The sequence below is a fragment of the Parasteatoda tepidariorum genome, chromosome 9 (assembly GCF_982258835.1).
Source record: "Parasteatoda tepidariorum strain Cologne lab strain chromosome 9, Ptep-v5.0, whole genome shotgun sequence".
Lineage (NCBI taxonomy): Eukaryota > Metazoa > Arthropoda > Arachnida > Araneae > Theridiidae > Parasteatoda > Parasteatoda tepidariorum.
Genome location: NC_141763.1, coordinates 103,986,082 through 104,011,583, shown reverse-complemented (window position 1 = coordinate 104,011,583; position 25,502 = coordinate 103,986,082). Strand labels below are relative to the sequence as shown.

General features: G+C 31.7%; 2 protein-coding genes across 2 annotated transcripts in view; both read left to right on the top strand.

Annotated features, from left to right (window-relative positions):
- The window catches only part of LOC107439052 (uncharacterized), a 91,433-nt gene extending 74,290 nt beyond the window's left edge, over positions 1-17,143 (top strand). Inside the window, exons 4-7 of the mRNA XM_043047282.3 lie at positions 7,110-7,243; positions 7,681-7,975; positions 11,468-11,668; positions 13,658-17,143. Of these exons, the coding sequence (XP_042903216.1) occupies positions 7,110-7,243; positions 7,681-7,975; positions 11,468-11,668; positions 13,658-13,825 (798 nt within the window). The 3' untranslated portion in view covers positions 13,826-17,143. The remainder of the gene's footprint in view (positions 1-7,109; positions 7,244-7,680; positions 7,976-11,467; positions 11,669-13,657) is intronic.
- A 2,854-nt stretch (positions 17,144-19,997) lies between these two features.
- On the top strand, positions 19,998-25,217 carry LOC147805185 (uncharacterized). The gene is made up of 3 exons (XM_087151557.1): positions 19,998-20,674; positions 20,792-23,596; positions 23,804-25,217. Exons 1-3 carry the CDS (start codon positions 19,998-20,000, stop codon positions 25,215-25,217), a joined length of 4,896 nt encoding a protein of 1,631 aa, XP_087007683.1.
- The last annotated feature ends 285 nt before the right edge of the window (positions 25,218-25,502 follow it).

The window sequence follows — 25,502 nt, the reverse complement described above, 5'->3', positions numbered from 1 at the left end:
TTAAAGTGAATCTTTAAATCTCATTTATGTACACTAGGATACTAAGCTACTAGGTTCGATGCCCCTCACCAACTCCGATGATTGTTTCGTAATAATTATCGTCTCTTTGGCAGAAAACAGTTTTTCCACTAAAGCTAATATTAGTCACTTAGTATTAAAAGGAATTCAGGTTTTCTTACCCCTGTACCTCCACTTCCCAAGTATTGTTTTCTATCAGATTATAAATATTTAGGTGAACAGAAGTATTTTTTCTATGTAATCATTTTCAAAAATAACATTTATATCGTTATAGCATTATATTGTTCAAACAAATTTGATGAGTTCGCAACAGTCATTTAATATCTTCACCAACCAAACGGGCGGATATATTAAATACTATTTTCGCTTGCATCTCATTGTGCATGAAGCTGATCGCTAAGTTCTAAATCATTTAACAGATCTCTTTAACTGCAATTTATAACAGTATATTAATGTTATTTGCTCAAAAATAATAATTATAAAACGGTTAACGATATTGGACCAACTTTCTTTATAACTGTATCTTAAAATGTAGCGCAGAATTGCACTATAATAATAATCAAAAAATTAAAAAAGTAATTCTCTTAGTTTTGAACTCGTGAGTCAAAAGCGTAATAACAGTAGTAGAGGAAAATAACTTTAAATTATGGATAGAAAAGCAATTCCCTCATAACTTTTATTAATTTTATGCTGATGACAACCAAAACAATCTGGAAATGAATGAAGAAAACTTATCCTATCACCTGATTTTCCGGCCAATGAAAATGTACTAACAACAATGAAAAACTGTGACAATAATAAGAAATGAAGCCTAAATGTTTGAAATTGTTACGCATATTACAAAGCCACACTATCTACGATTTGATCTTTGTGAATTCGAAAGGTTCATACAATTATAATGTTTATGCACAATACTGAATTTGTATGCTTGGAGATAAATCTATGAGTTTAAAAGGCTCGCTCATATAAATGAATCCTTTTTTTTTTCAATACCCACCTCGAGAATGACCTTTCGTCATACAGGCATCTGAAGGGCAGATTTGTTGACCACTCTTTCAGGGGCATCCTAATGGTGAGCCAACGTTGCTGCCACAGTAAAGACAGATAGTATAGAGAAGAAATCATTCATGACTTGCTCGGGATTCGAACACGGAACCTTTCTGATGCAAGCCCAGTTCCCTGACCCCTACACTGGTCGGCTGTAAATGAATCCCAAGTTTCTTAATTTTTAATGCTTATGAATGAACCGATCTCATAGTCAGGAATAAATGCGTTCAAATGAGTCAGAAGCCCTTATACATAGAAAGGAATTTATAGAACGAAAAATATCAAGAGAAAATGTGAATCTACTGGTCAAAATCTAGTTTTTACAGAAAAGATTTCAAATTTTCATGTATATTGATGTATCTATAGGTCTAACAATCTTATAGATTGATATAAATCTATAATTTAGAAAGCTTCGTGCACGAACCTTTTTACCAAAAGATCTTATTTATAGCTTTATAAATGCATAAAAATTAATCTATTGATCTGAAGCTCTTCTGCAAAAGTCAACAACACTTAAACTTAAAACAAAATTTCTAATATATACATACGTTTGAATCTTTTGTGCTAAATAGGTAAGATGCTCTCATACACAAAAAAGAATCTATTGGTAGGAAGGTCTAGTGCATAAAAATTACTTTATAGATCCAAAATCATCATATATGAAAGTTTGAAATATTATCTGGAAAAAAAAATAAACTTACTTGCTGAGGATTTTAAAAAAGGGAAAATTTCTAATTTCCGATATTTGAAAATTTCTTTAAACTTTAGTTCAATATTCCACTAATGGTGAAAAAAATCAAAACATTTTTGCATAGTTCATATAGAATATGTATACACGGGAACCACATGAAAGTGCCAATCGAGCATAGAAAAATGGTTTTCAACCTGATTTTTAAAACTCAGTTTTAATAAATCCATGTTCTGTAGCTTTTCAGTCAGAATTTCAAATCAACATTTTTAGAAATATTTCGAGAAAGAATGGTTAAATAATAATTTATTTAATTATTATTTCACCAAATTCAAATAAAGCTGTCAAATAACCATAAATAAGACGGTGTTCAAACCCTTAACTCTAAGAAAAACCGTTTATTAACTGCTTTCACCTGATACCGATAAATAACCAGAATTTTACCTTATGAAATCACTTAGTTCCTTGCACATGGCTACATATTACAGGTTAGAGGGCTAATCTGTCAATTTCATGATCAGAAGAACGGAGCGTCAGCATCACAATATTTAATTCATTCCCTTCAACACATGAAGAATTTCCAGTGTCCTACACTCTCCAATTTGTGACCCAGAACTATTAGAATACGATACTCTCATTCGCGCATAAATAGCGACAACACAAAGCTGCTTAACAAGAAAACAACTCTGGACTTTCCCAGTGCTCACGATTGATGGCACCAACAGATAAAAAATATAAGCCACATTCCATGGCTCATTTGACAAAACACAACTCAACCTAACACCAATGTCCATTGCATTGCATAAACCAACTCCTATGTCCAATTAAATTTCCCCATGATAGTTGTAAATGAAATAAAAAACCATATTGCTTTGTATTCATGGTTTTTAACCATACTAGCTGTAAACGATTTCAAAGACGTAAAAGTAAAAAATAATGTTCTTTACTGTAAACTTTTTAGTTAATTGGCTGGACAGACTGCTACCGATAATTTTGCCGTAATTTTAGAATCAAAAATTTAATAGTGTACAATTCCTTTTTTTTTCTTTTTTTTTTCTTTGAGTTATGACTGTTTAAATAAAACTTTCTCTCTCTCTCTCTCTCTCTCTCTCTCTCTCTACATATATATATATATATATATATATATATATATATATATATATATAAATAATATCACTTCTCGAAAATTGTTTTCTCAATCATAATTGATAATAAAAGCGTAACGAATGATCTATATAGAATTTTTAGATAAAATCCTTCGAAGGAATTATTTTTTGAAATATAAAAATCCTTAAACGCAATATAGATTTGTAATTACAGATAAACAAACAGAATATAGTAATTAATATTGAGAAAAGCCCAGGAGGCATAGAATTCACCAAACTAAACACAATCAACACCAATTTTGGTGGAAATGGGTTCAAAACCAGTGTTAAGAAGGAGGTCTCACAGTATAGAAATGTCTGTAATAGAAATCTATTCAAGGCTATCGAATCCGATAGCCTTTGAGGACAAAGTGTAGGTCAAAGGGTGGAGACTGACCGCTTTGCAGAGGCGTTGGGTGCAGCAAGTGCCGACGCACTGACCTTTCTGGTCAACTTCATCTCTCCATTTATTTGAGCGGCTGCGGGAACTTTTACTTTCATTAATTGATCCTACAATTAAATTTACGATTATCTGCATTCATTTCACAAAATAGAATTCGCAACATTTGCCTCCTATTTAAAACCTTCTTTTTTTGATAAAATAGGTCAAATTTATTAGCGTTCAGAAATGTACACTTTAAAAATATTTTTTGCTGTAAATTGTGAATCAAAATTTGTTTTATAAGGGAAAATTCTACTATGTTTAGGGAAATTTCTCCTGTATAAAAGCCGAGGGTAAAAAATCTGGTATCATCTGGGAGAATCAAAAATCGATGCAAAAGAGGTGTTTAGAATTTTCAACAAAATTTTCCTTAAACATTTTTTTTATTGTTGAAGACATGATCAAATGTGTGGCTACCATTAATATTTCGAAGGCTTTCCTTGAAGAAGAAAGAACTAAATCTAGTTTTTACGAACTCGCCTTCTTCGAAGATTTTTGAGTGAAACTAACCCGCATTTTTGTTACATGGAGAAGACAAACGATCAGTGGTTAACTCGATGGCAAACAGACTCAAGCCCATAATAAATTGACCACTGGGGATTACTTCCGTCAGCATAATTGGTGGATGTCATTGCGATGAGATTTGAACAGCCTCACCTCTAGTAGGAGAGAAAGTTTCGGCCCCTCTATTTCAACTGTCACCACTCTGCAAAACAGTCACCCTTATACTATCTGCGAAATGAATAACTTTTTTTTTTCATTCTATTGTTTTTAAAGTATCTGATTTTACCTATTCACTTCATAATTTCAGTTTGATTTCAAAAAGCACAATTTAGTGTTTCAATTTCTCTACCTCATAAAATCTTATGTTTAAACTGATACGTTAAACTAATTTCTATTTTAAGATATATGGTGAAAGGGAAAAGATATCGCTTTATATTAAATTGTAAAGAACACCACTTTAAAGTACAATTTGTACATGACTCAGAAACTTAATAGTGAGAAGGTGTGTTGTGAAAACTGAAATGCAACTACAGAATTGAGTTTTTATTTGTTAGTAAATTTGTTTTCAAAAATTGCATTGCGTTCGAAATATTAAGTACTCTCTCTATTTATCTATCTATCTATCCATCTATCTATCTATCTATCCATCTCTTTTTTTGTGTTTGCTTTAAGCATTGATTATTTATTGTGGAATTTTTCTCTCTCGAGGGCTTTATTTTATAAGCTCATGCCTATACATTATAATAACAAGTAATACATTACATATACCTATACATTATATATACCTACATTATACAGCCTAACCCCGCTATAGTGAAAAACGGCTTATAGTGAACTCCCGAATATAGTGAACAAAATGTTCGGTCCCGTGCCTTGCTATACGAGTATAATGTTATTTTTTGCGGATATAGTGAACCAAAAAAGTGAGGAAGTTGGATATAATGAACTTTTTTCTGTCTTCGACTAAATTTTCTTCTTCAAAATAAATCCATATGCCAATTTTTAAAACCATCTATACAGGGGAATGTAGCGATAAGCATTTTTTCTTGTTTGCGTTTTTTATTTCACTTTCCCATCCCTAAACAAATCAAGCAGATATTTCCAACCCAGGCAGATGATGCACCTATAAAGTGTCAGTGGGATCAATATGCATATTCTGTCAGATGGAATGAGCAATTATTCATTTTTGGTCAAAGGGTTAGACATTAATCTGTGTTTATAAGGCCCTTATTTCAACACCTTTTTGCTTTCAGTTCAGTTAAAAAGAAACCTACAAACAAGTTACTTAAATTTAACTATGGTGAGCAGTAAACGTAAAACGTTCTCCATTGATGATAAAATGTGCATAATCAGAAAAATTGAAAATAGATGTATCAAGCTGATATTTGCAGGGAATAAACTATCCAAATCTACAGTTTGCAACATATGGAAAAATGGGCAATTAACAATTTCTGCTCACGAAAAAAATTTAGATGGCCGAAAAAAGTTGAGCAAAGCAGATCACAAGGATGTTGAAGAAGCATTACTGAAGTGGTTCAGCATTCGAAGAAGCCGCAATTTTCCAGCATCTGGACAAATGTCGATGAATTTGCAAAGCGATTTTGTGCGTCTACTTTTATATGCTCGAATGGTAGATTAGACAGGTTTAAAAAGCGGAATAACAGAAATTCAGGAAAAATTGTCGGTGAGTCGGGAAGTGTTTCCATATCTGATGTTGAGGATTGCTCATCAGCAAAAGATTATTCATTTTTTTTTTCTATACGCAAGACGAAGAGTCATAAAATATAACACAATTTTTTCTTCTACATAATATTTTTCAGTCATTTACTTGAATAATGTGTAATAAAAGGGAGGAGTTTGGGAACCATTTGTTAAATTGTCTGCGTAACGGATATAGTGAACTCCCGGTTATAGTGAACCGGTTATAGTGAAGGTTCACTATAGCGGGGTTTGACATATCTATACATTAAGCATACCTATACATTATATAGACGTATACATTATATATACCTATACATTTTATATACCAATACATTATAAGTGCCTAAACATTATAATGATTGTAATCCAATCTTATGCAACATAAAACACCGTAAATCTGTAATTTAGATTTCTTTACAATCCTGATTACAGGATTACCTTAATTATTCGTAATAGTAAATTACGACTACCATGAATCGTGGATCATAATTACTTTTAATCATGATAACCTTAAGACATGACAAAAATTTAATTTATAAATTTTCATTACTTTTATATGTAAGTATAAGTAATCAATATTAATTATACTAGTACTTTTCAGTTACTTGTAATCGTAAATCATGATTATAGTCACAATTACAATTGTAATCCTAACTTTTTATTGCCTGATATCGGAATTATAATTGTTTTCGTGAACTATGGTATGATGTAATCAAGATTAAAATTGATTGACTACTTCAATCATCTTTACATCTAATAGTAGACTATGAATGCTAGTAGTAATCGAGATATTACAGAATAAAGATTTCATTGTAAAATTGTAATTATTTTTACAACTTGTAATGATTCATTATAATTGCCTGAAATCATGATTACTTTAAAAGTTATAGACTACTTGCAGTCATCTTAACTTTCTAATAGTAGATTACGATTGCTTGTAGTAATCAAGATTATATAGAATGAAAATTTTCTATAATTATGATTATTGTTATTGTTTGTCATGATCTATTATAATTACTTCAAATTATGATTATTTTTAATCGTGATCGCGGTTTTATTATGAAAATATCGCAATTACAATTGTATTCGTTAATTATTCTTATTTTCAATCATGGTTACTTGATTACTTTCATGCTTACATGATAATTTATTGTAATAAATCATAAATACTTGAAGTCAAAATGGCACAGAATTTTTATTTGTATTACATTTAATCACAGAACATAATGACTTGCAGCAGTGAATACTTACAATCAATATGTAAAAATATTTTTACTTCTAACCATGATTTAATGATTACGTAAGTTCTATCTTGAGGGCTGACCAAACTGGCGCGCATACGTACTTATATCTGACCGGGCTCAAAATTACATTGTTATAAAAACCGTCTGGTGCTTGATCCTGATTGGGTGATGTCTTATCATGCTTACAATTTAATTTTGTTCACTTCAATTCATGATGCCAGTAAGTAACTATTTTTAATCAATCGACTCTCTGATAAATGAAAATGCTTGTCAAAAAAATACTTTCGGTCAACATGTCTTTATATCTTTTGATTGTACAGGTGGATAGATTGCTGAAACCAGAATCGAGCATTCGTATTCCGAGACGACTTCCGAGACCCCCTAAATTGCTCATCTTCAGAACGAGTACTGAAGAGGAGACCACCACAGAAGATTACACATCAGCAGATGAAAGGTATTTTACAATGCAGTTTCAAATAAAATACAGTAAAATAAAATTAAAATAAGCATCTTAGAAACTACGTTTTTCAATGTTGACTTAAAAAGACACTTTCGAAAGACCTGGGAGAAATTTTCGATAGTGATAAAAGTTGATTACAGAAATGGCGAGCCCTCCTACATACCTTTTTTTACCCTTTTTACCTTTTTAGCTAGCTTGAAAAACGTAGTTTTTAAAATTTTGCTTTTATTTTATTATTTTTCTTCTTTTTAGTTTTCTGCCTGTTAATTTTCTCAAGTAAGGTGCTGTTTTTTTAACCATGTCTTTGCACAATGAATTAATCCAACTTGGTACCGCTCTTTCGTTACTACAGATCCGAACGAATATTTGGATCAAAAGTTGACATTTCATCTTGCAATGACGTTTAACGTAACTGATTTTTTTTTCTTCAGCACTACAACAAGTGATACGTCAAATGACGTTGAAAGTGCTTCAGACAACAGCCTGTCTGTTGTGTGGCCATTGCGAGCTCGACCCGCCAAGAGATTTCGTATTCCCACTCCCACAACCCCCACGCCTCAATTGCTTCTGAAACTCCGTCAGCCAAAGCCCACGAGGCCTGCCATATACAGTTTGGACGGATTTGTGCCGAAGCCATCCATACAGAGGATAGTCTCCACAGAACCTCCTTTAAATTTCAAGAAAACTGATCTTCAACTTCTGTCCAGTATACCCAGAAGACGAAAGGTAAATTTCTTTTTACGGGAATCTTTCTTTTTTAACCACTTATGAATTATTAAAAACAATGGAGAACAACAGGAATTTATAACTAAGCGTTATCTTCATGTTTAACTTCCGATCTATACTCTATTATACGAAGAAGAGAGCGTATTGGCATATAGGTAAATGGAGTCCTAGCTCCCAGCGTGATCCTACATCAACAACGTCAAATTTCCTTTAAGGAAACTGATGAAAGAATTATAAATGTTGTTTCTTGCAGACGATTTTTTCTACAGCGAAACAAAAGTAAAAATTCTTTATCTCGCACTTGATTTGTAAAGGGCATGTCAGCATAAGACGGACCATTTTTAGTGGTCCAATCAAATCCAACGCTCTTGCAACGTCATATAACTGTTTTTTTTTGTTTTTTTTTTTCAAGAACAAATTTTTTCCTTATTTATCAAAATGTGTCGCCAAGTCTAGGATTCCAGTTTGACTACAAAACCATAATCTTTCTTTAATAGTTCTATGATATATATCGTAAAAGATAGCACACATTAGATTTCTGCCTCACGTGTTTAGCTTTTAAAATCTTTTATATCATTTTTGAAAGCATATTTATATCATTTGATAACGACATAAAGCGGAGCTATATGCAGTCGCGGATGATTACTTGAATCCTATACTGCATATGGTGTTTTCTGCAACGCAGTATAGTAATACACATCGTTAAAAGAGTTTTTTTTTCTCTCTCTCTCACTTCTCTTGTAGTCAATTTACTTAGTAGTGTAGTGAGCTACTTTTTAAAACGAAATAGTGTAGCGAGTAATGCGATAAAAAAAAAAAAACAATAGCGATTCCTGGCAACTACTTTTAACGTTACTTTAGTAACCAAAACATAGTTCAAATGCAACTAATTTTTCGAATACGACTGATACAATTTTTTGCGGATCTGTTAATGGGCTCATTGAGAAACTAGCCATTATGAATGATAGCTAATTTATCATACCTTTCAATGAGAATGCACTCTTGAAACGTTGATGCTCGCTGAATGGAAGGAAACCTATTTTCTCTGTAGTTTTCCTTCTTAATTTTTTAGAGGAAATAAAAGAGCAACAAACACTTGGACTATTAAGAATTAAACTTAAATTAAAAGAAAACTTGAACCCATTAAGAATGAGTCTCAGAAAGTGAAGATCTGAGCAATAAATCAAAAGTTATTTTAGATAATCTTTTTCTTTTTCACTGAACTCTTATGAAATATTATTATTATTTCAGTGAAATAGAACATATTTTCTCTGGAACCTATTTTTGATGCACTTCATTTCTTAGCGGAAATATAAAAACAATGAACAAAATTACAAATATTTGATAAGTTCCTAACAATTCTGAAATTAAATATTCACTGTCGAGAAAGGCATCATACATTTAAAGAGCAAATTCCCAAGAAAAAATGGTTAAAAACTGAATCGTGTGAATATGAATAATATTTTTTAATAGTTCCTCGCGTTTAAAGAAGACAGTTTTTTATTCAAAACCTTTTTGAATGTGGGTGTGGATCAAGTTCGCCAGTAAAGTTCCCACACTAAAAGTAACGAGGTATTGACTATATTTCAGAAGAAGTTTGTAAGTTGACTACAAAAATGGCTGCTACGTCTTTCGAAGAGCAGCTTTAAAAAATCTTATGCCAAATGCCTGACTGGATGTTCACGGAAATAACGCTGAAAAATATATTTGTATGTACATAACGCTCAATAACATTTTTTTTTTTCCTTTCAGTCTTGTCTTTTTTCTATGATCATTCCGGTACTATGAATTCACCACCTTCAGAATCGATTCTGATATTAGTAGGGGACATGGGGCTAAAGTGGACATCTTGAATAACTTTTTTATTTCTTGGTCAAATCTCCTCTGTGAGGTATCGTAAATTGGCAACACTTCTGCAGTTCACGCTGCGAATACTTTAATTGAAATCTGCAAAAGAAGGTTTGTTGGGGACAAAAATAGATTTCGAATTTTTTTTATCAACTTATTTCATTTTCAAAATTTAAATAAAGGTGATATAAATCCGTTATAAAGGATACTGCTTTTTAACTATTTTAATGTTAACTTTTGCTCTGTATAGTTTCAATCATTATCAATTGTTGATCAGCATAAGCAAACATATGTCTTGGAGAGGCTATAGTGTAGGTGGTGGATTTTTTTTCAATCAAAAGTTAGCAGGTTCAGTTTGTTTTTTTACATCGCAATGATATCAGATCGATACAATTCAATTGAAACTTTTTGACAACACTTCTCAATGAGAATAAACAATTTCGGGCTAGTCAAATTTTATTAAAAAATAAATAAATAAAATTAATAAAAAACAGTGTTATGCTTTGTGTTGATAGAGTGGAAGTTGTTTTTAGATTTGGAGAGATTATGATATTCTCAATTCCTAAGAAAACAAAAAGATGGATATTGTTCTTCTAATTATAAATCTTTCATTTTTCCAAAAAGGAAAAAAAATGGTTAAATGGAAGAAATTGTTATAAACTTCTATCTCTAGTGACTAATAGAGCAAACAGGAGTTTCTCTCCATACATATTTCAAGTTGTCATTTCGCTTTTTTTTTCTTTTTTTTTGATAAAATAAGAAAACATTTAAAAAATTGTGCATTAAATAAACCGAATTTAATAATGATTTTCAAATGTCTTGTTTTGTGCTCAAAATGTTTTCTTAGTAAAATGAAATGCTCCATTACACTTTAATTAATATTTATTCTTCAATAAGGTTTAGGTTGAAACATTTTAGCTTTTCTAAGTTGTAATAAATGATAAGTTTGTTCACTTAGTGGTGATAAAAGCAACCTATTATGGAATAACATTTCAAGTTCAGACTTAAATCAGAATACAGGTTAAAATTATTGTTATAAATGCTGCACGAGATAAAAATTATACTTTATAAGGTCTTTTGACACATTTCCTCGCTATCTAACCTTATTTTTAAATAGTGTCCTTATCTTTGTAAATTATATTATAGTTGCTCTTATATGCGTTATTACGCAAGAAATAGTTCCACGAATATGAAAAACATTGTTTGTTTAATGTATAATCCTAAGTTTGATAGATATGTTTGATTTTATTTTGTTCTGAGTAATATCTAAATTTTAATACCACAATTTATCGTCTGAAAATATTGATTCTTCTTGATACATCATGATATTTTTTTTTAAATTATACTTCTCTACATTTATTTCACAATACCCCAAATGAAATGTATCAATTCTCTCGATGATATCATATACGTTGATTATCTTTATTGATTATGATCACGATAGTATCGTCATCGATAAGACTCGTGACACTACCGCATTAGATATTTACCGTTTTCGATAACTATCATGTTTGCAATATGTATCGTAAGGAGTAAAAGTCACGATATATCGTTTTTTTTTTAATATCCTTAATACGGTGCTTAAAATATTAACATATTCCAATATATCGGTCAGCTATATAAGTATAATCTTTTTAATTCCAGATGAACCGCTATAGTAAAGAAGATGATGACAATGAATATGAGTATGTAGGCCGGAGGAAAAAACAGGTGAGCCGTTACACGGCCTTTGCAAGGAGAGGCGTCCCTGGAGAAGACTACCCTGTCTACAATTACATTCCCCAGACAGATTTCACGTGTGGGCCGCAGCCAGGCCTCTATGCTGACCCCTTCACCGACTGCCAAGTAAGAAATCTTTTTTTATAGTTCATTAAGATCAAGAACATATTAAATATAATCTTTTAAAGAATCTGAAAACGAAATGTATACAAGTTTCAGAATATGAAGAAAAAAAAATTTGTTTTTGGTGATGTAACCTTGTATTGCAAAATTGTATTGTCTTTTTTTAATTATTTTCTAAAATGAATTGTTTTTAAAATCGTGAAAAACTCGCAAAAGGGGGATCTTTAGCAATAAACTTCTAACTGAAGCACAATAGCAAATGTTGCATAAATTTACAGCAAATTGCTTAGTAGCATTACAGGTACCGTAGTTTCATCATTCTTGCTTGTTTTATTGTAGAAAAATTGCTACAATGCTTACAACGCCGTCGAAAAAACTTTTTCTTCCCTTTCATTTCCAAAAGACGAAAAGATTTTTTCATGGTGTTTACAGGATTTTGCAAAGTAGTGGCTTCCCAGGCCGATCAGTGCTCCCTAATACTCTATAGCGTGGAGGTAGCAGGTTCGAATCCTTCCGTAACACTGAATGTATTTTCGTTCGGTCTTTCTTTGAATTGTGCTATCTGTTCTTCAACTTGACAAGCTATATATGAGGACACTGCATATGTATGTGTATCCATAAAAAATAAATACATTTGCATTGAAGAGTGTGAAGATCTACTAAGGCTTTCTCATTAACGCTGCAGGGTTTTTTGTTTTATATTTACTAAAAGTAGCTTTGTGAACTTACTAGATGCCTCTTGCCTGTAATGCTACTAACAGTTTCTTGGTAGAATTACTAAAGAGGTCTGTGTGTTCTTTACTAAGCTCAATTCTGCAATACTATCTAAAAAGATGGAAACCGCGTTAATTGCTAGAAAAAGTCATGAAAGCCCAGTTTCTTAAAGATTTTCTAGCAATGCAAGCAGTTTTTTAATTTTTATTTTTAAGAGCTTAAACATTATTTTTTAAAGATTCATCCCCGAAATATTTTGCCAAATTTAATTACTATTCGTTTTTGCCCTTTCATTTTCTAGATCATTATAAGCCTTAAACACAGTATTTGAAAAAAAATCATTCAGCTTCAAAAGCGCAGTAGAGTCAAAAACTTAGACACTAAAATGACAGATTTTACGTGTTTCAAAAAAATAAAAAACTCAGGTTACGTTTAAAGGAGAAAAACAAAAGAATAAACTTTCTATAACTCAGAGTTCAAACCAAAAAAAATTTGGAGCTGTGATTATCTCTCAGGTAATTCATTGTAAAGCACTGAAGGTAGTAACTTCGCCTGAGAAGTAAATGCAGTCGCTCACAACTGACTGCTGAGGGAATACCTTTCCTTTCCCAGAAATATTTAAGTAACACAAACAAAATGTGGAAGATAATTAACTGTTTTAAGTCTAAGTAAATGACCGATGCTAATAAAAAAAAACTACAATTAGCTACTGATGACATTGTCTGTAAATAACAAAAATCACTGCATCTTAAATAGCATTTAGTTCTTAATTGCTGAATCTGTAAAAAACGCTTAGTTTTTAAGTTTTATTTTATTTTATAACCGTCGTTGACTCAATTTTGAGTTCACAACAATCAATGTTCAACTCCGTTGTCTTGTAATTTTGAACCCAATCCAGAAAAAAAGGGGGATCAAATATTGGAAGAAATTTACCTTCGAGGAGGACTTTTTGATCGAACTCACCCATATTTGCGTTACTCGAAGAAGTAAACCATGAAAACCTCCCACTGCTAGCCTAACAGCAAGGGCACTCTAACCCATGATCCATCTACCTCTGAGGATATTTTAAGTAAGCACTGTAGTCGATGTGAGCCGAGTGCGGAATTCGCATCTCCCAGTCATCGCTGGGCTTCGAACACGATTCATCTCATTGGAAAACGAGCGCTCTATCTCCTGAGCCACCACGGCTCTTAATTTTTAAATTGTAATTACGGATTGTCTGTTTATTGCATATAATTGCTATTTTGTTTTGTGCAGTACTGGTTTTATACTTTGCAGGCATGGCACATGTGTCCAGGCGGTAATCTTTCCCCGCGCCACAGCTTCTTATGCCCGAATGGCACTATCTTCAATCAGAAGAAAAGAATCTGTGATTGGTGGTACAATGTGGACTGTAGAAAGCGTAAGGTCAGATCTCAGAACAGTCTGGGTGAATCCAGCTCATAGTTGGCTTCTTTTTTTGTTTCACTTTCTGATATGCCAAATACCAAGAGTTTAGAACTTTGCATATTTGAATTGTTTTATTTTACATATTTTATCACTTATTTGCAAACAATGTAAAATATAGTGTTGTGTTTGTTATTGTCAGAAACTATGCACATGTGTGTGTGTGAAAACTCGCTTCATAAGCTGTATTACGAAGTACAAACTTGTACTTGTTTGTTAGGTCATTCAGTCTGAAATGCCTCTTTTTCTTTTTTAATTGACTTTTTCGGGAAACTGGTAATCACTGACTGACCCAAGTAAATAAATTTTAATATCCTTTTCAAAAACCAATGCAAACAAAATGTTGACCTCAGGAATCATATTTTATCCAAACCCAAGGACATTATCAAAATGAGACGGATCATTATCGAGTAAAATAAAAAAATCAATATCAAAACGTACATTTTAATACCTTTTAAGAAAAAATTCAATCTGCTGGTTAAACAACCTCCATCAACTTGTAACGTATATCTAAACAAAAAGAAAGAAGAAGAAAAAATAATATTTTATAACTTTTGTTCTAATGATTTTGTTTTAACTGACTAATTGACAATCTTAGTAGCTTGAAGAATTTAACCCTCAGATATGCTAATTGATGAGTGCTAATATAATAATAGTGCTATAAAAAAGTAAAGAAATAAAACACAAAAACAAACTTCCCCTGAATACTGTTATAAAAATTTACAAGGTAATAGTAGTTGCAACTTCATCCACAAGCGTTATTTTTCTAATGTTGTTTCAATATCTTCTTTAGTAAAGTGGTTTTCAGGAAATCTAATCACCGTTAAGTAAAGTCTACAAAAAATTTTTTTTGAAAGATAGTGTAGTTTCAATAAAAATAAAGACTTAAAATGTGCTATTAAAACATTATTTAGTGTATTAAAGTAGAATTAATTATCACAAAAGTTAAGCTAAGGAAATATCCAATCACATTTTTAAATAAAAAAGCTGGGAAAAAAATCTGTTTGAAGCTGTAAGAGTAAAAACAATAGCAAATTTAAATTAGGGAAAGCGCTAAACAGCTCCCCAAGAAATTCGTCATCAAATAAATTAAAAAAATTCTGTAATTAAATTGATATAGACCAAGAGAGAAACAGGAATGCAAAACAGGAGTTTCTTTAAATAACTGATTAACGAAGTGTAATTCATGTCTCGAAGTCCCATTTAGAAAGAATTAATATCATTTGCTGAAAGAAAGCAAAAAAACAAAGAGAAAAAAAATCATACCAAGGAAAAAGAATATTACATTTTAAAAAAACTTTAAATCGAAATAGAAATAAATAGAAAATAAACAAATAATATAATATTTTTATGTATTTTTCGTTTAAACTAAATTGAATTTCTATAAATTGAAACATTAATATGCAAATATTTAAAAATACACTTATATTAACTTTTCATTGTGGTCAATTTTTTCTGATTTTCAGATTATCTGCAGTTTTTATATTCCATACATATTTTTATTACCTCATATATTCTTTTTAAAAAAATTGAAATGACAGGCATATCTTTCTCAAAGACCTAACAACAAAAACGGAGAGAGAAAAAACTTTTGTAACACGAAAATTTTGATTTGGTTTTAATTTCTCTAAATGTTGTATATTCTATGAAAACTATTATTTATTTAAAAATTTATGGCTTTATTTTTGTTATCAATCGTCGAACAATTAAATAATTGGCTTGACTTTAGAGGCAAATTCTACTCATTCACTTCTGAGACCCCCAATAGATTGAAAAGTAAGACTTTCTTTTTTTTTTTTTTTTGTTTCTATTAAAAAGTGGATTGTTGATGTAAAAATATAATTACATTTACCGAAGTTTTAAATGACAATGAAAAAATATATTCAACAGTTTTATGGCCTATAAATATTTCATTATTGGAGTCTAGGGGATTTGGTTTCACTATCAAAATGAGAACATTATAAAAATATTCTGCAATATGACAAAATGCAAAAAATTGAATTTTATCATTTCTTATTTAACAATCAAAAAAGGAAAAAGTTACTAATTTTTTTTAAATATTGTATCGTATTTATGAGTAATAATATGCATTGCACTAAATGTGTTAAGTACATATTTTAAAACCAGGGCTTCCCAAACATTTTTCCATTTGACGTCACTTTAATAATATTTTACATATTTAAGCTATTTGTCTGTTTTAAAAGAAACACGGTCATTTCCTTGGAATGTATAATTTAAAATTGAAACTTTTCTTATGGCGCTTAAACTGTGTCTTTTTCATTTAAATTGGCGAAAGAACTACGAAAAACGGCCTTGCTTTTAGAGTAAAGTTCTGGAGAGTAGTTTCAAATGAAGCGGGTATTTTCTTCTGTTATCTACCACTTTAGCTTAAAGCAAATATTCGACAATCTTTTTTAAAAAAATTTGAAAATTACAAACAACGTTACTGCAGTAAAACATAGAATTTTCTTAAGACAACATACCGCTCGGCAAACTGTATCGAGTTTAAGCAATTAAAGTTACACTGCAGTAGCTAAAACTGAAATTGCTAGAAATTTATTATAAAAATACTACCATTATTCAAAATGACACCATAAAAATAACAAGAGGATAATTAAAGTATAAATATAGATTTTTAAATAGTAAATTTTGGTTGATATAGATTTTTAAATATTATATTTTGATCGATAGAAGCGTCTTCTTACTCATCGATGATCGCTTCATAACAAAATTATCTTAAACTCATTTTATTATTTTAAAACAATGACTTTTCTTTTCAAAATGATGCTAAACACTATTGCGTTCATATGATGCCATCAAACTTCTTTTTTCCTTCAAAATGATACAAAATGCTATTAAGTCAAAATGGTGAACGTCTTGAAAAAATTATTTTTCCATTCAAAAGTATACTATTGTGATCAAAGGGTGAATACCAGTAAATATTTTTTTTTCTAGATGAGACTTAATTTATTATTTGTTATTTCTATTTATGCGGTAATAAACCTAAAAAAATATTAACTTTTTTTCTTTCGTCCATATCCTACCCATGAAAACTTTAAGTGTATATACTTTTAATTTATTGGATGATGCAATCTTGGTGAATTATTGCCAATCTCGAATTATTAACTTTTCATTACCTCAATAAAATTGAAACGTTGTAATTTCTTCGAACACACTATTGTTGTTATCGTTTGTTATTTTATTAAATATTTTTATGTTGATTATTGGTGTAACATTTGTACATATTTTGGTTGTGATGTTTTTTTATGTGCTTCCATGTTTTAAGAATATTTTCAATAAATCCTTTTACCTTTTCAATGAGTTTTTAATGTGTGATGGATGCTTTGAAGTAGCTTTAAGTATACTCATTATGCTGTGTTTTCGACTTATGCTCTTAAATTTTCTAAGGCCAAAAGTAATCGAGATAAATATAGCGTCTATGCAGTGGCGTACGCAGAATTTTTTCAAGGGGGGTGTTCATAATTTTCTGAAACTACTAAAAGAAATTCGAGTCTGTAATAAAGCACTATTATTTCCCTAATTTAGACAGCTAGACAATTTTGACTTTTTATTTAGACAACATTGTTTAGTTTAATTTTGATTTGATTTTTTAAGTTTATGAACGTAATGCAATATCTTCTATAAAAAGTCCAATGTCATATGGGTGTAAAGTAACACTTTGAGGGCCACTTTCACATTCATCAAATAACACATTTCACATTTTCTCAAAATAATTAAAAATTATTAAATTCTTGCGTTTTGACATCCTTAAGATCCAAGAACAGCAAATATATATATATATATATATATATATTTCACAGCATCTTCAAAATTCTCGAATTGTCTCAAAGAAGACGGAACGTCTAGGATTCCAGAGTCATCGCTTAAAGACCTTAAGAATGACAGCCAATCTCGAAAACTATACTGGCAGGACAGAAAGGAACCAGTCCGAACAGTATCACGTGAATTTGGTTTCAAAAGTACAACCCTATTATAGTAAATGTTTTTTCAGTATTCTGAGAAATACTCTGAGAAAAAAAAAGTAGGCATAAGGCAAATAAAAATATATAGTCTTAAAAAATAATCGCATAATTTCTACTAAAATTTTTATTTTTGCCATTTTGTCTGAGCTCAATGGGGGTGTTTAAACCCCTAAACCCCTCCCTTGCGTACGCCACTGCGTCTATGTATGTTAAAGGTGGTGTAAGCTTCCTAAGATCACTCTAATAGCCGCCTACAAAAAAAAAATCGGTGCTAAAGAAATTAACTTGTAAATGGTCGGAAATACCAGAGAAAAGTTAAATTGGATACCAGATCTTGTTAACAATAGGAAATGGCAGAAAGAAAGTTGACTATGATGCCACTGTTGAATGAAAGTTAACTATGAATGGAAAGAGATGCCAGATAAAAGTCAACTACCAAGCTATACTTATTATTTTGTAAATTGTTAGAGATACCAGAGAAAAACTATAAAATTAGACTTATTATCATGTAAAATATGGAGGATATAAGAGGAAAGTTAAATACGATGTTAGACTATTATTATTATCTTGTAAACGGTAAGAAATTCCACAGAAAAGTATAATAATACAAAGGCGTTACATTATTTTTATTTTTTTAAACTGTTCGAGATACCAGAGAAAAGTTAATGACAGGGACCATGGAGTAAGAGGGAAAAGGGGGCCCCTGATATTTTATCGATGAAGTCCTTCTGAAATTACAGTCCCTTCTGAAATTGCAATTTTTCAATAAATATTTCTTGTATATAAAAATGGGTTTTATTTTTGTCTTAATTATATTTTTTAAAAATAAAAAAATAACTATTTCAAGAGAGCTTCAATATTTCCTTGGCGGGAACCATACCTTGCTCACAGGGCTAAAGTGAATAGAAGGGCTGGTTCACTCCTTTGAAGAAACCCCCTCCTCGCCAAACCTCCGATTTTCGCCTGTGACGACGGTGGCGCAAAGCTTGAGGTCTTACTTCAAGAACGAAGCGTTCGGTCTAACTAACTTCAACTAATATTGGAGCATTCATTTTTGTGACATCTTCCAACACATTCTTTGTCTCCTATAATGATTTTCTCAGTTTTGTGAAGAGAATTACAAAAATTTAAAATTATTTATGAAATGCCAGTTTGTGCGATTGCTACTTACAAAATTTCTGATAGAAACACAAAAGGAAAAATATAATTTTCCACGTGTTCCCTAAAGTAAATGAAAAACTATGTAAGGAATGGCTTCAACATTGCAAACGAAATGATCCAGTTAATATTAAATATGAACGAATATGCAGTAAGCATTTCTTAAAACAAAATTATGAAGATGATATGAGAAATAGTTTGCTTGGATTTCCGATTAGAATGATTTTAAAATTGCTTTAACTCTACCAAGTGCTCTCTTATGTAAGGGAGGATTAATTGTTCCTTCAGTGGAAGTGTGTCAGGAATTTGAGAACATTTTTCAAAGTGTGCATGGGACAGAATATCAAAAAGTGTCATCAACGAACTTATAAATGAATTAGAGGGACGATATCCCGCAGTGAATAAAACAGCAATACGCTTATTTTGCATTTCAGAACTTTTACAAGAATTCGCCATCTAAATTGAAACCGCCCAGCTACTTCAAAAAGAAAGACAGACGAAAAAATCAAAAGATGAATAAGTCAAAGAAAATAAAAACTTAAATGAAAAGTATAGATAATTAATAGTTAAAATTCTCCTAATTTCATAACGTAGCTTTCAATGTAGTTATTCCAAATATTTATTTTTTTAATTATAATTATTATAATTATTTTTTTAATATTGTATCCGCACGGATTTGTAGCGCCACCTAGTATAACTTGTAACACAGAGAGAGAAAGAGTGTGTGTGGAAGGAGAGCTGTAACGAGCTACAAAAAAGCTCTCTTCCAAATAATAATAAATAAATATTGTGAATTTACAGTCCGCTTATTTTCTGTTTATTGAGCGAGTTCATATTTACCTGAGCGTCGACATGAGTGGTCCGCTCACCAGGAGAAAAAATCAGCAAAATTAAAACAATTAACGAAAAGAGTTTCGTTTTGAGTTCTAAGAGATAACCATTGTGGACAGTGTTACGAGAAAACTGTGGATTCGTGCCTTCCCATTCAAAGTAGGATTGTTTTGATTTTTTATAAAATACTTTAATTTACAATGTTTAAGAATTGTAAAAAAGATGATTTAAGGCTTATTGCCAGTGAACTAGATCTAGAGATTAGTGATGATATGACTGTGGTAAACTTAATTGATATAATTAAAAGTTGTGAAAAATATAAAACAGACTCTGAAACTGTTAGTGATCTAGTAAGTTTAATAGTAGAAGAGCGCAAGTCTGAAGAATCAAAACAATTAAAGTTAGAGAATATAAAGCTCGAGAGAGCAAAAACTGAACTAGAAATTGCACGTATTCGTGCTGAGCCAAAGGAGCTCGAGAGAACAAAAACTGAATTAGAAATTGCACGCATTCGTTCTGAGCCAAAAGAGAATAATATAGAGCTAATTGAATCTAATAATTCCCTAGATTCTTTGATTAAGAGCATTAGAACATTGACCATTAAAGTGCCGAGTAAACCCGAAAATTGGGGATTCTTCTTTACATCGTTAGAACGAGCATTTATAGTTAAGTGTGTGCCAGATAAATATAAATCAGAGATTCTTCTTAATCTGCTTGGAGAAAGATCGTCTAATATTATCACATATATAAGTGATGATGATCTTAATAATTATGAAAAAGTGAAAGAAATAGTACTTAGAGAATTTCAGCCAACGGCTCAATCTTGTCTGGACAATTTCAAAACAACCACGCGCCAGTTAAACGAAACGCACGTCCAGTTTGCGTCACGTTTAACAACTAGTTGGGATTATTACTTAAAATTAAGAAATGTGACAGATTTCAAAACATTAAATCAGCTAATAATTTCTGATAAACTCTTCCAAACGTTGGACAGGGAAACCGCTACTTATATAAGTGTAAAACAATCGGACACCTGGTTTGAACCAATTAAACTAGGAAAGGAAATAGATTTATTTATGACTTCTCGCGGAAAATCTTTAACTAAGTGCTCTTATAATAAAAGTCATAATGAAAGAAATATTTCTAAAACCTTTTTGTCTGATGTTAAGAGTTCGAAGTGCATTTTATGTAATGAAAATCACCCCCTTTATATGTGTTCTACTTATAAGAAATTATCTGTGTTTGAGAAAATGCAATTTGTTAAAGATAATGAATTTTGTTTTAATTGTCTTGGTAAACATAAAGTGATGTCTTGCAAATCAAAATATTCTTGTGCTAAATGTGGTAAAAGGCATCATATTTCATTACACTTTAATCGAGAACATAATTATTCAGCGAAATCAAAAATAAGAGAGGAGAACATTATGAATTCAGAATCGAATAAAAAACAAATTGATAGAGGAAATCCCCCCCTCTCTCCACTTGCTTCTGAATTTACACCAGCAGCATGCGAAGAGCAAAACACAGGCGCCAATATCTTTTCGGCCACGAGTAGTTATGTCTGGAATAAAAACAAAACAGTTCTTTTGAGTACTGCAATTTGTTATTTATGTGATTCTTTTGGAAATGAAAGTGAAATTCGTGTTTTATTAGATTCGGGATCTATGTCTAATTTCATAAGTAAAGAATGTGCAGATCGCCTACAATTGAGAAAGAATAAAATAAACATAGTAGTGTCAGGTTTGAATGATTCAGCTATTTCTGTTAGGTCTCAAGTTTGTGCTACTTTAATAAATAAAGCCCGAACTTTTAACGCAGATCTAAATTTATTAGTTGTTCCTAGAATTACGGATCTCACACCCTCAAAGAAAGTAAACAAGTGTATAGAAGGGTTGGAAAACATTAACTTAGCTGATGCGTATTTTCACATTCCGCAGAGAGTTGATTTATTAATCGGTGCGGAATCCTTTTTTGAGCTAATAAAACCTGGGCAAATTTACCCTCCTAACTCGAATTTAATCTTACAAAATTCTGTGTTTGGTTATTTAGTTAGTGGAAGCATATCAAATATGGAGGATAATAAAATCCATTGTGGGTTAGTTAAAGAAACTCTTGATTTAGAACAAACTGTTAGAAGTTTTTGGGAGATAGAAAATATCGAAACTGAAATAATTGAGAGTAAAGAAAAAATTATTTGTGAAGAACATTTTAAAAACAACTGTGCTAGAAATTCTGAGGGACGGTACATAGTAAAGATGCCTTTAAAAGAGGATCCTAAGCATTTGGGAAAATCTAAAGAGTTTGCGTTAAAGAAATTAAATCTGATGTGGAAACGTTTAATTAAAGAGCCAAATTATTTATCTTTATATAAAGATTTCCTTCATGAATATTTAGAGATGGGACACATGTCAGAAATTTCGGATGATGAAGAGGAAGAAGCCACTTACTACATTCCCCATTTAGGAGTTTACCGCCCTGATAGGCAATCTACTGTCCTAAGAGTTGTTTTTAATGCGAGTTATCCTACCTCAGCTGGTAATTCCTTAAATTCTTTGCAATTAAATGGAGGCATAGTTCAGAGTGATTTATTTTCCATCATGACAAGGTTCCGTAAATATGTCTATGCCTTCACAGCAGACATAAAGAAAATGTACCGAATGATCTTAATTCACCAAAGCCAAAGAAAATTGCAGCGTATTCTTTGGAAAGAAAAAGAGGAAGGACCTGTCAAAACCTACGAGTTGAATACCGTCACTTACGGTACGGTGTGTGCACCATTTCTAGCAACTCGTACATTAAAGCAAATAGCTATTGATGAAGGAGAAAATTATCCTCTTGCTGCTCCAGTCATTGAAAATGATTTTTATATAGATGATGTGTTGACCGGCTCTGATAATTTAGCAACTGCAAAGGAACTTAAAAATCAGTTAATTGCTATTTTAGGAAATGCTGGCATGCAACTCCACAAATGGCATAGCAACTGCGCAGCGTTAGTTTCTGATGGTGAAGAAATATATAATTTTACTAACTGTGATGGAACTCAAGTGCTAGGAGTTTCCTGGAGTCCGAAGAAAGATAGTCTTTATTTTAAAGTTACCTGTAGTGCATCACAAAGAAAAGATTCGAAAGTCACGAAGCGCTGTGTCTTATCCACAATTGCACGCCTTTTCGACCCCCTTGGATTGCTTGGACCAGTAGTGTCAAAAGCAAAGATATTTTTGCAACAGCTATGGTCTTTAAAACTGGACTGGCATGAAGAACTGCCTGAGAAACAAATCCAAGAGTGGAAGAAGTTTGTCGAAGCTTTAGAGAGTGTTAACAACATGGAATTTGATAGATGTATACTTACAGAGGGAGCTGACATGATTGAAATTCATGGATTCGCCGACGCGTCAGAGGTTGCTTACGGTGCTGTTGTTTACTGTAAGTGTGTTAAAAATGGTCAAGCAGCGACTATCAAATTGATTGCTAGCAAAAGTCGTGTATCACCTTTGAAAAGAGTAACCATCCCAAGACTAGAACTCTGTGCCTCACTGCTTCTAGCCAAATTAGTGAAAAAAGTGATAAAAGCTCTTGATTTGCCTATATCCAACATATACTTATGGAGTGATAGCATGATTGTGCTTTCTTGGATACGTAAGGAGTCATTTCTACTTAAAACTTTCGTTGCCAATCGTGTATCCCAGATTCAAGACTTAACTAACATTGACAGTTGGAGATATGTACCATCAACTGAGAACCCTGCAGACATTATCTCCAGAGGTCTCGATCCTGATAAACTTTCACAATGTAGATTGTGGTTTGAAGGACCAAATTTCTTGTGTAACAGTGAATATCCAAATAGAGACATTCCATCCAGAGTTATTGAAGATGAATTTTCTAATGAATTTAAACCATCTAGTGACTTTAATTGTTTTATTAGTGATAATAGTAATTTTCTTGATAATTTTCTGGAAATTAGTAATAATTATAGTAAACTCATTCGTGTATTAAGTTTTGTATATAGGTTCATCGATAATTGTCGGAGCACTTATGGCACATCAACTGGGTCTTTGTCTCCAGATGAACTTAAAAGAGCTGAACTGAAATTGGTAAGTTTAGTGCAGAAACGAGAGTTCAGCAAGGAAATTAGAGATTTAGAAATTACAGGTGAAGTTTCAAAGCAGAGTAAGGTAAGAAATTTATGTCCTTTCATTGATGAAGAAGGTCTCTTAAGAGTAGGTGGACGTTTGTCCAATAGTAATTTGTGCTTTGACAAAAAATTCCCATTGTTGTTACCAGAAAAACATAAATTAACACAATTGATAATTATTAGTAATCATATTAAGAATTTACATGTTGGACCTCAAACATTATTGTTTATTATAAGGCAAAGATTTTGGCCAATCAATGGCAGATCTATTTGTAGAAAAGTAGTTCGTGAGTGTTTGTCGTGCTTTAAAGCTAAACCAATAACTTGTGATCAACTTATGGGTGATCTACCCAAAAGTCGTGTGAGTCAAAACTTTCCATTTGCCATTTCAGGTGTGGACTTTTGCGGTCCATTTGCAATTAAATACAAGAACCAACGGAAAGGTACTTTTCAAAAAATTTATGTCGCGATTTTTGTATGTTTCGTCACAAAAGCGATTCATTTGGAGCTTGTGACAGAGTTGAGCTCTCAAGCATTTATAGCTACGTTAAAGAGATTTTTTTCGCGTAGAGGAAAAAGCAGTATTCTGTACTCAGATAATGCGACTAATTTCGTTGGGAGTAATAATGAGTTACAGCGATTATTTAGCTTAGTTAAAAATCCTGATAAGAGTTTATGTAATTATATGAGTCATGAAAATATCAAATGGAAATTTTTGCCACCTAGGAGTCCGAATTTTGGAGGGCTCTGGGAAGCTGGAGTGAGATCCTTCAAATATCATCTGAAAAGAGTAGTGGGTGATAAGAAATTAACTTATGAAGATTTTTTGACTGTAACTACTCAAATTGAGTCAGTTTTAAACTCAAGACCGCTTACCCCGTTATCTTCAGATGCCAATGATTTGAGCGTTCTCACTCCAGGCCATTTCCTGATCGGAAGACCGTTCACATCAATTGTTGAACCAGATGTAACCAATGTATCTGATAATAGGTTGAGTTTATGGCACAAAACCACTAAATTCGTGCAATTAATATGGAAAAAGTGGCACAAAGATTATTTGTCAACTTTGCAACAAAGGTCGAAGTGGTACATAGATAAGCAAAACATTAAAACTGGAGATATGGTTTTGATAAAGGAAGATAATTTGGCTATATGTAATTTTCCAATTGGTAGAATTGTGGAGGTCTTTCCGGGAAAGGATGGCAGAGTTCGTGTTTGTAGTATTAAAACGAACAAAGGAATCTTTAAAAGGCCCATTTCCAAGATTTGTTTATTGCCAATTGAATGAATTTTTTTTTAAAACTTTATATTACTTTTCATAATCATGTAAAATGTGAAATTTATTGTGTAATAGTAATTGTTAGTATAGTAATATTTGTGTAATAGTAGTAATATTGTTAATAGTTGTAGTAATATTGTTGATTGTTAAAACAATGCAACGCCCGGCGGTATGTATCCGCACGGATTTGTAGCGCCACCTAGTATAACTTGTAACACAGAGAGAGAAAGAGTGTGTGTGGAAGGAGAGCTGTAACGAGCTACAAAAAAGCTCTCTTCCAAATAATAATAAATA

What these genes read in the sequence shown, in the direction of transcription:
- LOC147805185 (XM_087151557.1), top strand. Translation starts at nt 19,998, where the DNA reads ATGTTTAAGAATTGTAAAAAAGATGATTTAAGGCTTATTGCCAGTGAA. An exon ending in TTAAACGAAACGCACGTCCA is followed by an intron (nt 20,675 to 20,791) that starts GTTTGCGTCACG and finishes AACGTTGGACAG; the next exon opens with GGAAACCGCTACTTATATAA. An exon ending in CTTTCACAATGTAGATTGTG is followed by an intron (nt 23,597 to 23,803) that starts GTTTGAAGGACC and finishes TTTTGTATATAG; the next exon opens with GTTCATCGATAATTGTCGGA.